The 13061-nt window shown below is 52.9% G+C and overlaps 1 protein-coding gene across 2 annotated transcripts in view; it reads right to left on the minus strand.

The window, feature by feature from the left end:
• Positions 1–1509: 1509 nt before the first annotated feature.
• MGAT5B (alpha-1,6-mannosylglycoprotein 6-beta-N-acetylglucosaminyltransferase B) overlaps positions 1510–13061 on the minus strand; it is a 69588-nt gene continuing 58036 nt past the window's right edge. For both annotated transcript variants that reach the window (XM_074921787.1, XM_074921788.1), the window contains exons 13-17: positions 12690–12836; positions 10976–11092; positions 4096–4170; positions 3336–3610; positions 1510–2211 (exon numbers count right to left, since the gene is read on the minus strand). In XM_074921787.1, the coding sequence (XP_074777888.1) occupies positions 2013–2211; positions 3336–3610; positions 4096–4170; positions 10976–11092; positions 12690–12836 (813 nt within the window). In that variant the 3' untranslated portion in view covers positions 1510–2012. The remainder of the gene's footprint in view (positions 2212–3335; positions 3611–4095; positions 4171–10975; positions 11093–12689; positions 12837–13061) is intronic.

The raw sequence follows: 13061 nt of genomic DNA on the forward strand, positions 1-13061 counted from the left end.
GCTGGAGATGCAGCCCGAACCTCTTGGTCTTTAAAGCTTGCTTAGATCCCCTGTAAAACCAGGTTTTATTTGGTCCTTATAACCCTGGGAGGTGAATCACTGGTGGTTTCTTCTTGCAGATCCCCCGTGCCTCCCCTGGGCTAGCTCCTGCCCACCCAGAGCTCACAGCAGCCGGGGTGAGCGGCGCAGGGAGCCTGTGCTGGGTGATGCTCTGAGACCAAGATGAAAGGTGCCATAGAAAGGCACAAGGTATTGTTGCTCAGCTCTGAAAAGAGAGGTTTGTGCTGCTTTTATTTATACACATGCTGGCTGCAAGACACAAAAATTACTTAATCAATCCTTCCCCTTGTCTGGCGTTGCAGGCGGGATGGAGGCTGCCTACGCAATTTGCTCTGAAGATGACAAATTGCTTTGGGATAATGGCAGTGTCTCCAGCTCCCGCCTCATCCAGTGCAGGATGCGGCCGGTCTCACTGCAGCGGGTTCAAGGGCTCGGCTGAAGGGACATCCAGAGGACACGAGCACTGTATGGTGTCCCCATTCCTGGGGTCACGGTGGTGAGGGGAGCTGGGATCTGCCCAATGCTGCTGCACAGCTGAAAGAATGGGATTTTCTCCCAAAACCCAGCTGCAAGCCATTGAGCCATGGGGTGGATGGGCTGGAGGGGCCAAGGCCATGTGGCACAGCTGGGTCCTGGGGGAGACCTCATGTACTCATCCTGCCATGGCACTGCTCTCCATCAGTCACCTCGAGCTGGGGGGACAAGCCTGGGACCCTGTGATGACACCACCAGGACAGGCTGCCACCCTACCAGCCTCCCTCGCTGGCCAGACCAGGAGCTTTTCTGTGCAGCAAAGGGCTAGGAGGACATTTCCAGTCCATAATTTTCCAGCCACATGTTTTATGGGATGCAGGAGTCTCACCATCGAATGCTTCCAAGCAACAGGGGAGCACCAACCTTACAACAACACACTCAGTCTCACTCCAGTAAGCAACCCTACAAAAACAGGTCACCCAGCAAGCAAGGGGATACAGTGGCAGCAGTGAAAATTTCCCTGAACTGAGATGAATGGCATGAAGAAAAGTTAAAGAAGCAAAGACCATCCATGGAAGATGGTTGCTTGGAGCTCACCTCTTCCCTTGGTTGCAACATCTGGGGCACGCAGAGCTGGCAATTCCTTTCTGCTGCTGCAGCGTGTCCTCCTTCCCGGCTGCTCATGCAAACCCCCAGCAGCCTCCGTGCCCCCGCCGCTGTCTCCGATGCCTCGGTCCCTTGGAGGGACGTGCAGCTCCATGCACAGCCCAGAGGTGGGGGGGACTCACTGTGGGCACCTCTGCCCTGCTGACAGCATTTCCCTGGGACCAGCGTCCTACCCAGGAGCCCTCCCCAGCCCCATCCTGCCCCTCCCTTCCCAGGGCATCATCCAACCCGCAGTGACTCTTCCTGGGGGAACCATGGGTGCAGCCCCCACCATGTCCATCCAACCCAGCCACTCTCCTTGGGCTTTGTTCTCCCCCAGCTTCACAGCCAAGGAAGGCACCAGCAGCTCCCCCCAAACCCTCAACACAGCTCTGCCCAACGACTCCAAACAGAAGGATTGGGTGTTGCTTCCCCTTTAATTTATGACTTGTCGGGGGGAGGGTTAAAAAAAAAAAAATCAATAAATAAAACAACCCAGGATGCTTGAAGAGGATGAAAACCCTGAAACTGCAGTCTGCTGGTTGCTTGTCCCATTGTCAGAGGAAGGGAACCCCCGGTCCCCCTTTCCCACCACCCGGTCCAGGGGGGTTTGGATGCGGTCAGACAATGCTCCTCGAGAAGAAAATGAAACCAAAGGTCAGGACGTGGTCATTCACAGTTGACTGGCAGATGAAACAACCCCCAGAGTCTGACACTCCTGGCTCACCCGCCAGGAGGGACCTGTCCCACCTCCCTCGGCTATTGCAGAAGCTTTGAAAAAAAGCCACTCGTTGCACGTTGCGCGTTGCAAACATGGGGGGGGACACACCAAGTCACAAGCAGTCCCTGCACAGAGCCACTTGTCCTTTGCGGTAGTCACGGCAGGGGCAGAGGCGCCGGTACTTGGTGTTGTAGCCCGCACAGCTGAAGAGCAGTGGCTCCTTCTGGAGGTAGCACTCGTGGACATTCTCAGCCACCGCTGGGTAAAGATGGTTCATCTCATACTCAGTGCTATCGCAGGTGATGCTGAGCCTGGGAACAAAACCAAAGGTGGGTTGGTTCAGGTGAGGAGGCTGCCTGGGGTTTCACTGAAGGGTTTTTAGTGCTGATCTGTCCTTCATGTACTAAGCGTTGGGCCAGATCTTTGCTGGTTGCACCAGTGTTATGTTTGGCACCCCTTGGCTAGATGTGAATGCTCGTCACCAGCCCGACACACCATGCAGGAAGGGGTGACCCTTGCAACTCAACCCTGCAGCCCAGAGACCACCCCATCCCTTGCATGGGCCATGGATGGCTCAGGGAATCACGCACTAAAATCCACCTAAATATTTTATATTCCCCCTGCTCACCAACGGGTCTGTCCACTCTCTGGGGACACCTCCCACAGCAGCTAATGTCCCCTAGAAGGGCATGTGAGTTCAACAGAAACCCACATGTCCCCAGCTAGCTGGGATTAGCCAGCAAAACCGGGGTGGGCATCAGCAAACACCCGAAGGAGCAGCAGCAATGGCCAGTGTGGATCTCGGCATCCCTCTCCTCCCACCCGTGTTTGCTTCTGCAGACGGAGCAGCAGTGCTGGCACCACCCTCCCACCAACCCCTCTCAATTGGTGAGCCCCTGAGCCAGCTCGTTTTAAGGTCTGGAGGAGGGCATGGAGGGGAGAGAGTGAAATCCAAGCCCCAGCTGTAATTTATCATATAAAAATGTCAGTGGGACTCACAGCACCTGCCTGACCAGCATGACAGCAATGGTAATGCTCGCATTTTAATTGCCCACAGAGCAGCACGGAGCCTGGTGGCAGATTTATACTCTATTAGAACTTCACTGCTGTGTATTCAAAATGCAGTTTTATAGAGAAAGACATAAAAAAAGAGAGAAAGAGGAGGTGGAGAGGAATGGGGTGGGAGAGAGGCAGAAACGTGCCTGGAAGGGCTACCACTGCCTTCTGAAGTGTGAAGCTGGTCAGGCCCAACACATGCAAGCAACAGGCTGCTTTGCAGGCAGTGCCCTGCCTAAATCACCCTGGGCATGGAGGCACCTCCACGGGATTTCGGGAGGAAAGACATGAGGAAAATGGGTGCTGGGGATGGGGGGAGCAAAGGGAACATCTGGCTGATGGCCCCCAACCCCACCTCGCTGAGAAGGTCACAACTCACTGGAGAAACACCTCCTTCTTGTTGAGGAACCTGAAGAACGTGGGTTCGCAGACCAGCCCGTGCCGCCGGCATGTCTCGGTGCAGGCGTGCCGGGTCTCTGACACCCACACCTGCAGCGAGTCCACTGGGGGCCAGGCGCGGGGGTCCCGGCTGGCACTGGGGGACCACACCAGGTGAGTGGCATTGGGGGACAGGGCCAGCAGGCTCGGAGGGCTTTGCATAGCAGGACTCTTGGCCTTGGGAGGCAGAGGAGGAGACGACATGGTGCAGAAATCCTAGTGGGAGAGAAGACCATGGGTCAGTGCGTGGAGAGGCAGAGCAAGATGTTGGGGATGGGGGAGGGAGGCTGACAGTGGGACAGGAGGACATTTGGGCTGCTAAGTTTGCACCTCAGGTTGAGGTCACCTGCACGCACAGATGGCATCTCCTGCTACGGGAGATGAAGGCACTGGCCACCTCTTCTCCCAGTGCTGCCTTATTCTCTGCAGCAGAAAGGCCTTGACCCAGCCTCAATCCCCCCCAGCCACCCTCCATCGCCCTCCAGCATCTTTGGTTCATGACAAACCTCCCCCAGCCCCCATCTCCTGGTGCTTTCTGCAATTAGGCCACTGGCTGCACAGGGCTGGGACCTGGAGTCCCTGGCTGGGGAGCTGCGCGGTTGCTCGCCCAGAGGAACAGGAATGGACCCATGAGAGAACAGGGATGGTTGGCCAGGAGAACAGGGATGGTCACCCCAGCGAGGTCAGGGATGCTCCCCAACCTGGTGCTGAATGTAGGCGTGGATCCGCTCCAGCATCCCCTCGCAGGTGTACTCGTAAGGCAGGTAAGGGTCCACCTGTGAAGGGAGAAGAGCAGAGCACAGGCAGCAAGAGGGGACAGCCTTGTTCTCCCCCTGGGCCTGGTGGCCTGGGACAGCAGTGCCCTGGGCAATGGCTCTCCTCACCCGCTGAAGCCAATGGCTCGTGTCTGTCCAAAGCAAGCAGGTCAGAAAACTAGGACTGGAAAAACTTCAGAAGCAATAAAGCACTGGAGAAAGAGGGTGAAGGATTAATTTGGGTTTAACCCATGTACTGGTGAAAATGAAGTTCTATTTTAGTCTCACTTTTCATTTTTGGTAAGTTATAAAATAAAATCAGTTTTCACGCAATAAGTCACTTCCAATTAAAGTATGAACTGTTTCAATCCAAGAAAGACTCCGCAGCTGCCGGCAAGTGGGGGGGGTAATTTTAAAATACAGAGGAGAATTTAGGAATGGTAAAGATGCCAAGCTAACCCAGAACAAGAGCATCCTGGTGGCGCTCTGGGTCTGGCCTAGCATCCTGAGTGCTCTGACCTCAGCACGGCTCTGCATGCTCAGAGAGGAAGGTCCAGGCTTTGCCTCCCTGGGCTACGACCCACCAAACCAAACGGTGAAAAGCACAGGAAAAAAAATATCTCTTTCCCACTGGCACTTTGCTGAGGGTTTTCTGCCCTGCGTGGATGGCTGTGATGGGGTGGAAGCCAGTGTCTCCCCCAGCCCCAGAGGCTCGGTGCTCCCCGCTGCTGCCAGCACAGGCTGGGACGAGGCGGGGAGGCAGCAGTGGCTGCACGCCGGGACGCAGCAAATGTTGATGCCCACGTTGATGGCAGTGCTGTCGCTGCAGCCCCATGTTGGTAACTGCTATTTATACCAAACCAGCAGCACTTAAACCATGGTGTATTTTTAGGTTACGAAACGTTGCCAGTCTTTGGGAGACTTCTGTCTGCACTCACTGTCCAACATCACATCTCCCTGCCCCTAGAGTCACCCTCGGGTCCTGCCATGGGACACCCCCCCTGCACAGGGGCTCAGCAGCATCCCCCAAACGAGCATGTCCCTGGTACAGTGGTGGCAGAGGTTCCAGGGCAAGCAGGCAGAAGCAGGCAGAAGCAGGCAGACAGGCTCACTGCCCTCCAGCAGGGCTGGTGTGTGGCCACTGTCCCAGAGTCAGCAGTGATTTTTCCCACGGGGAGAGCATTGCCCCGAGAGCTGCACCACTGATAGACCTCTTCCCTCTGGAACAAATTATTTTTTAAGGAACTTTCTGCTCTGGGAAGACAGATTTTCCACACTCTTTTTTTTCCAGAGAGATGTTACACGAGCCACAGGACATTGGTGCCTGGAAGGGGGTGGTCCTGGGACCCCTCTTTCCCCAAAACATCTCTGCAGAGCTTCATGCAAAAGGATTATAAGCAAAACCACCGCAAAGATAATTCATCTGGAAAACACTGTTTCTTCTATTTTCTGAGCACTGCACCTCCGAAATAACTATCTCCTTTTGAAGTACCCGTCAAACCCAAGCTCAAAGGCTCAGTCTGCTGAGAAGATCCCTCTAAGCGTTTCCCTGCCATAAATATCCCACCTGAGATCTCAGCCAGGCTGGAAATCACAGCTGCTCAGTCTAATTACAGATGTGAACGCTAATCAGGGCTGACACAATGACAGGCACCAATCTTGCCTCTGAATTACTGATGGGCGCTCAGTTAACTGGGGCAGAGTCCTCCACGGAGCAAAACTGCACATCTCAGTCGCACAAAGCCTGAGCCAGGCTGGGTGTTGGGTGCTGCCTGGCATCGACGTGGGGGAGACAAACCCTCCCCTTGCTCAGCATCACTAATGCTCAGTCTCATTTTGCTACTGCTTTCCTGGCTGCAATGCTGGGGGCTTTTCCCACAACCGTGTTACACCAGGCATGGTGCAGATGTGATTTTGTAAAACAGCCTCTTTACCCCAGAACCCCACCGTGGTACCCAGTGGGATGCAGCGCACCCACAGCTGGGCAGAGGCAGAAAACCTCCTTGCGCCTGCATGTGTACCTAGAGGTGATGCTCTGGGTACAATCCCACTTGTTCGCAGGCTCCCAGGAGCCCTGTCAGGTCCAAGGGCATCAGGAGGCTGCAGCTGGAGCCCACTGCAGCCCCCACACCCCCATGTGCCCCTCTGCCCCCCAGGGGCTCCCCCAAAGGATCTTGCTCCTGCCTGCTCCCCTCTCCCGGTCCCGTTAGGATTCAGCTCATGCACTCAGCGCTGATAGAAAATGCCAATTTCAAGAAGATAATTGTTTAATTAAAATCTGACAGGCTTGGCCTCCTCTTGACAGACACATCATTAATGCCACTCCCTGCACTGGGAGCTCAGGATCTCCCCAGAGCCCTGGGAGGGAGGGAGGGAGGAGGAGAGGGGCTCTGAGGTGGGGACCCCTGCACCCCGCTGCCCGGCGGAGTGAAGCATGGGAGAGGGAGCAGAAGGGGTGGTGAAGATGGACTTTGCCATCCTTACACCCAGACACTGGTGGGGAACACAGGACCCCAGCGCTCTCCATCAGCCAAATGGGGAGTTAACTGCTGTTCCCCCCATGAGACCCCCGGTATCCAGCAGGAATCCCAGAGCTGAAGAGAGCAGTGGCTCCCTTGTTCAAAAGGAAAATAAAGGAAAAAAAAAAATAATCCAAACATCATCAGACAAATAAGTAGAAAAATAATGCAATTCTCTGCCGGCACGTAACAGCAGGCTGGGAACACTTTAACCAGCTATTTTCGCTGTGATGTTTAATATGCCACTCTTTCAAGCATAGTCTGAAATGTATAATTTTCCATTATATTCCTGTATGTTTGACTTTAATATAATGAAGCCTTTTCCCTTCACTACACCAGAATATTGGGTCTATTAAATTGCTTGTGCGAGGACTATTATTGACAATGGAAAAAGCTGAAGGCCGAGAAAATGGTGGTGCCTGCAAACCTCTCTCCTTCTCCATCCTCTCACCCTCAGCTAACTGCCATAATCCATCACCAGGACAAGCCTCCCAGCATCACCTTTCCTAGGGGGATGCAATTTGGCTCTTGGCCCTGTGCAACTGTGCCGGGATTTGATCTCTGGGGTAGACAGGTTTGATGCTTCCATGATTTTGATTTTCCTTATAAATAGGTCAGGGGTGCGAGCCATCAGGGAAACCTCCAACTGCTCCAAAGGGGAATGAAGGGCAGAGGCACAGCTTGCTGAAAACCTTTCCCAGCTGTTGCAGGGTGACCTGGAGCGGGTGCCACCTCCGAAAGGATGAGGGAGGGGAGCACAAGGGCTTTTCTTGGGGGAAAAATCCCATATTGCAAGCCCAAGCTATGTCCAAGCCATGATTCAGATCTCTCTCCAGAAGGAAAAAGTTTCTTTCAAGCAAATCGAGGTTGGCGAAGGACACCGGTGGCATCTCAACTCCTGTATTTGCACAAATAGAGCAGCCAGCCCTGCCAGCAGACCCGGCCAGCTCCAAACCCACCAAGGAAAGCTCTGCCAGCCCCGCCAGAGCCAGGGCAGGGCTGTAGCTGCAGGGATGGCACATCCTGCCCTGAGCTGCAGCTCCGGGTGTCTGCAATATAAATCAGGACAGCTGTGCAGTCACGCCAGCAGCGACCTGGCCAGAGCGACCGACAGGCTGGGGCAGCCACAAAGGCTAAAATATTGCTGAAGTATCAGCAAATCCCCCAGAGCCACGATTCTCTAAAGCAGGGTGAGCTTGTTTGTCAGCTTGACCATATCCGAATTACCACCAGGTTCATGAAATCAGCTCTCAAAGCCCTTGAGGGGTTCCCAGCACCCCAGTTCCTGGTCCCTGGCACCCTGGTTCCCAGCACCTGGCATGTTGCTGCTGGGAAAAGCTGACGGCAGAGGCAAAGCAAAGGAGACATCTCACAGCTTCCCACAACATCCCACATGCCCAAAAACATTTTACTAAGTTTTGCTTGGAAGATGCAAAACTAAAGCTGTGGGATAAGTGATTTTTCAGTTATACAGCAACAAAAAAAAAAAAGAAAATCTGTTTCAGGTCAGTTTTCAATTTCCACTGTTTCGACCCATCAAGGAGGATGTTTCAGGTTCAACATTCTGTTTGGGCTGGTGAAGCAAAGGGAAATGCATCATTTCGGATACAAGCCTTCGTTTCAATAAACTGGAAGGGTATTTTCAAACAAAGGCAGACAGATGGGAAACAAAGCTATATTACTTCATTCCAGTAATGTTGAAATGAGATGTTTTCACTGAAAAAATAAACTGATGGTGGTTATTCTGAAACACAGGCAAATTTGTTAAGATACTCGGATAACAAAACAACCCATTTTGCCTTTGGGGAAAAAAAGGATTCAGTAAAACAGTTTCTTCAAACTCCTACCTGGCTAGGAACAGCAAAACTAAACAGCCCAGACACGATCTTTCTGCCACTCCTCCTGCTAATGCTCTTTTTTTCAATTTCTGCTGTGACAAACTATTTTGAAGACAAGATACCAAGGGATTCCTGAAGCCAAAGCCCATAATAAGGCTTTTAAACCTGTAAGGTAGGTAATTTTTAGGCTTAATTGCTTTGACAGCTTCTCTAATAAAGCAGACCTTTCTACTTAAAAGACAAAAAGGGAAAAAAAATGAGGAAAAAAAGAAGTTGCTCTAAGTTATTCACACTCACCCCCTGCTCTGCTTCAGGAGGACTTATACAATATCTTTAAAAAAAATCCAGAGAGGCGAGTTGTGGGATTAACCCAGCATGCTTCTTGGTGGGAAGGAGTAACTTCTCTCCGGAGCAACTGCATGTTTTCAACACAAGCGGGACCTCAGCACCTGGTTTTATTAACGTGAGGCAAATTTAGGACTTCAGCCTCCTGGCAGCAGAGGGTAATGACAGCGGTTGGGCTGCTTCACAGGAGGGGACCTCGGGGTGAGGGTCTCTGGTCCCACAGAGATGGGTGACAGCTTTAGCTGCCCTGCGGTCCCATAGGAGACAGAGTTTATCTGACTACACGTGGTGTCACGCTGGGATGGAAAAGAGAGCAGCCTGCCCGCCCAGGCAGCTGCCCACACTGCCCGCACGCCGTGCTGGCATTGCAGACACCCGTGTTCCAGCTCTGCTTCCCCTGCCCTCCATCAGCTGTTCAGCAACTGAAGAAATGTTAATTAAGGGAGAGAGGCAGGACGTGTTGTGACTGCACCACAACTGCATTTACATGAAGAGTGGGAACGGGGAGAAAAGCTGAGACGGGAGCTCATCTTTGGGCAAAACCAGGATCAGCATGGCAGCAGCACGCTCCGGGTGAGCACCCAGTGCCGAAGGCCCACACCAGCTCCTTCTGCCTGGTGCCCATCACACCACCAAATCCCTTCCTAAAATCCTTTTTTCTTATTATCTTTAACCAGAGATTATCATTAAGCATCTAAATGACCTGGTGCACATCCAGTTGACATTGAAGAGCCATACAGCTGCTTAGGAGCCAGCAGAGTCTTCTCCCCCACTTAACTCTTCAATCATTTTTAAATTATTTTAATAGTACGACTGCACCAGGCTTCAGTATTTTCCTTTTCCTTTCTGGAAAACCTGAAAATTCCCTTCTCTCTCCTGAAACAGAGACCAGCAGCTCCCAGCTGCCCACCCACAGCGTTGCCTTTGCCTCGGGGCCATTTCTTCAGCCCAGATGGTGGAGGGTCAAGCATTGACAGCTGGCCCGGCAGCATAGCAGCAGGGATGTAATTATTTTTAATTTAATTTTAATCGAGATATGGGAATGAATGTGCAAAACAACAACTGTTTTCATAAGTTGGGTTTGTCCGTTCTTTGCAAACCTGTAGAGAAAATCAGTGCGAGGTGAAGAGCTGTGGCAATCAACCATGATAAGGTCCAAGACCTGGGCAGATGGTGTGGCCACATCAGCTGAATAAAGTCCCCAGACTGCCACAGACTCCTACCTCTGCAGCTTCTAATGCAGGGAAAAGCAAGGATGACACCTCTCTGGCCAGTATCACTCTGTCCCCTCCAAAATCCCACCCAGCACCGTGAACCCTAGACCCCTGCAGCCCAGCGCAGAGCCCCAGTTTCACAGCACATCGCAGTCCTCACGAGGGGATGGCTCATCCAAAGTGAAGCAAATTGCAAGCAAAACGGAGATCAGCACTTTTCTCCCCTGCAGGAAAATTGACTTTAATAATTTGGACAACTTGAAAGGCTCCTGCCACAGGGCAGGAGGTAAATATTCATGAGGGAGTGTTTCCAGGGCGAGCGCAGTGGGAGCGCTGCCTTCCCAGGGGTCCCTGCATCCCCCCTCTTCCTTATATCCCTTCATCCTTCACAAAGGCAACTCCTGGAGCTATTCCTATTGACTTGCCTGATCCAAACAATAATGATGAACAGTGAAATGGGGGAACAGCAGGCACAGAGGTTGCAGCTCTCGGGGTTCTCACAGGGAGATGCTCTCTGGATTTATCTTTGCTTCACACCAGGTCCCAGCACTGCTGCTCATCTCCAGCAATCTCAACCTCCTGGTCCCAAACCTCATCTTCCTTATCTCAGCTTCCCCTTGCTCTGGCTCTGCCCGGAGGATTCCCAGGGGATCCCTCAAAGGCACAGTGCTGCCCTGGGCAAACACTAACAGTGCACGGTACCAAAGCAAGGCACAAGCACGAGTCTCTCTGAAGCTGCAGGAGAGGAGGATTTCTGCCTTGCACGTGCAAATAATTTCAAAGGGAAAGCAAGGAAGGAAAAGCAATTAACGCTCAAACAGGAGAGCCAGGCACCAGCAATCACTGCCGATGTCTGTCCCTGCAAACCCAGCAGCAGGGAGATCGCCCTGCCACCTCCCCTGAGCCATACCTGGGTCCTCATGATGGTTTTGATAGCAGCTTCAAACTCTTCGGAGTTATTGTAGTCGACAGTCCACACATGTGGCTTCCCGATGAAGTCTTCAGCATATGGGTGTTGGGAGGACACCTAAAACACAGCAGTGTGAGCTGGTTTTGGCAGTCCCTGCCGGAACGGCTGCTGCCTGCCGCTCGCAGCCACGACTGCAGAGAGGAGCAGCAGGCTCAGGCACAGACGTGTTGGGTTTTAACCCATTGCACATAGAGATGTGCTGGAAAAAGGTTTCCTTTGAACCCAGCTGCTACCCAACATCAGGCTGATGCTCTAAAAATCCCACTGAGTCAGGATACCCCATTCCCATCAACACTGAAATTGCCTCCAAAGCCCTGAGTATCTCAACCTCCATAATATGGGTACAGTTTAACATTGAGCCATTTGTAGGTCTGGAGTGACAAAAATAGACCAAAACAGCAAAGGTCTGTGAAGGCACCATGTCTCCCAGGTTTGCTAGCTCTAGAAACAAGGCAGAGAGAAAATCTATTGCCACGGAAGGCTGGGGAAGTCTGGCACAGGGAGAAAGTAGTGCTGGAAGCTGCACTGTCCTGATGCCACAGGCAGCCCCACACACTGGTACCCCATAGCCACCTGCCTCTCACCAGGCAATTTTGGGGGATCTACCTCTTTTGTTTCAGCCCCTGAGCTGCCTTTTCAGCCACATGCTGCTGTGAGGCAGCCAGAACCCGATCTACTCTCAGGAAGGGAAGAGAGAGGAAGCAGAGCAGAGGAGGTGTTTTGGGGGCACCGCGAAGCATTGCAGAGGGGCCTGAAAACCTGCCAGCTGGAGGAGCAGAGCAGGGCATGCTCTGTATTTTATTCTCCAGCTTGCTGTCCTTTCCCATTTTTTTGCTGACAGATCAATCACCTCCTTCCCCTCCGGCGTATAAACACCCCGGGGCATTTCACAGCTCTGGTCCCTGGCTGCCCTCCTGGCTCCAGGCTGAAGCACAACCACAGCACCCTCCTGGGATGGGTGCTGACACTGGCAGGTAATTAGGGGGGTGCATGGGACAGACACAGGGGTCCAGGACAGCCCAGTGCCCCCCACCCCATGATGGGTGCCACCAAGCTGGGCTGCGGCAGGACTGAGCCACACAGTCTCCCAGCAAAGTCTTTCTCAGCGGGAGCGAGCGTTGCACTGCATTATCCACTTTATTAATAATAAAAGAGGCAATTTTCTCAACCCTTTAACTTTTAAAGAGTTTCTGCTTCACTTAGATTGAATTCCCAGTGACAGGCAAGCCTGGGAGGGATTTCAATACCCCTGTAACACCATGGAGGTCCCAGTGTCCCTCTTGGTGTACAAAAGGATGAAGAGGGGAGCACTACCCTGGTTTGGGAGCAGGGTACGGGCTGTGTGTGGATCTGTGCTGATGAGGAAGGAGCTGGGGTTTGTGGTCTGCAGAAATCTCCTGCACCACTTTCTCCTTTGGAACCCCAAACCCACAGCAGGGGCCCTTGCATCCAAGTGCTCCAGATGGAGATGACGTGTGGATGGGAGAGGGGACCCCATCTGCGGGTATCTGCAATTCTGCATTTGGAGAAAATCTTGCCAAAAAAAAAAAATAAATCTCAGTTTAGCTACTGCTCTTCCCCGGGGCTGGCCTGAATCCCGGTGTAAAGGGGGTGGCTCCATCCAGCCCATCCGCTCGCCTCCTGCCAGACTCGCCTCTCTTGAAGTCGGCTTCCCGCGGAAAAACTCGTGGTTGAGGGAGCTGTGCGGGGGGTTGAAACGCGCCTGCAGGAAAACGCAGCCGTTGGCGATTGCCTCCAGTGGGGCAGGACCCTCGTAGGGGAAACCAAAACCAATGAAGAGCTGCAAGGGAAATGCATGTGCTGGTGAGCAAACTTGGCCAACCCCATAGGAAAATCTGCCAAACAACCCACCAGCACCCCTCTCTGCTGCTCTGGTCCTGCACACCAAGCCTCTAAGGCAGCTCCATGCCATGCAGCACCCCATAGTTTAACTGTGCTAAAAACTCCCCTTGCCCCATGGCTCACAACCCACTTGCGCAAGGCAATGGGGTGTTCAGGAGCTGCA

Source organism: Athene noctua, chromosome 18, assembly GCF_965140245.1.
Source record: "Athene noctua chromosome 18, bAthNoc1.hap1.1, whole genome shotgun sequence".
NCBI classification, from domain to species: Eukaryota; Metazoa; Chordata; class Aves; order Strigiformes; family Strigidae; genus Athene; species Athene noctua.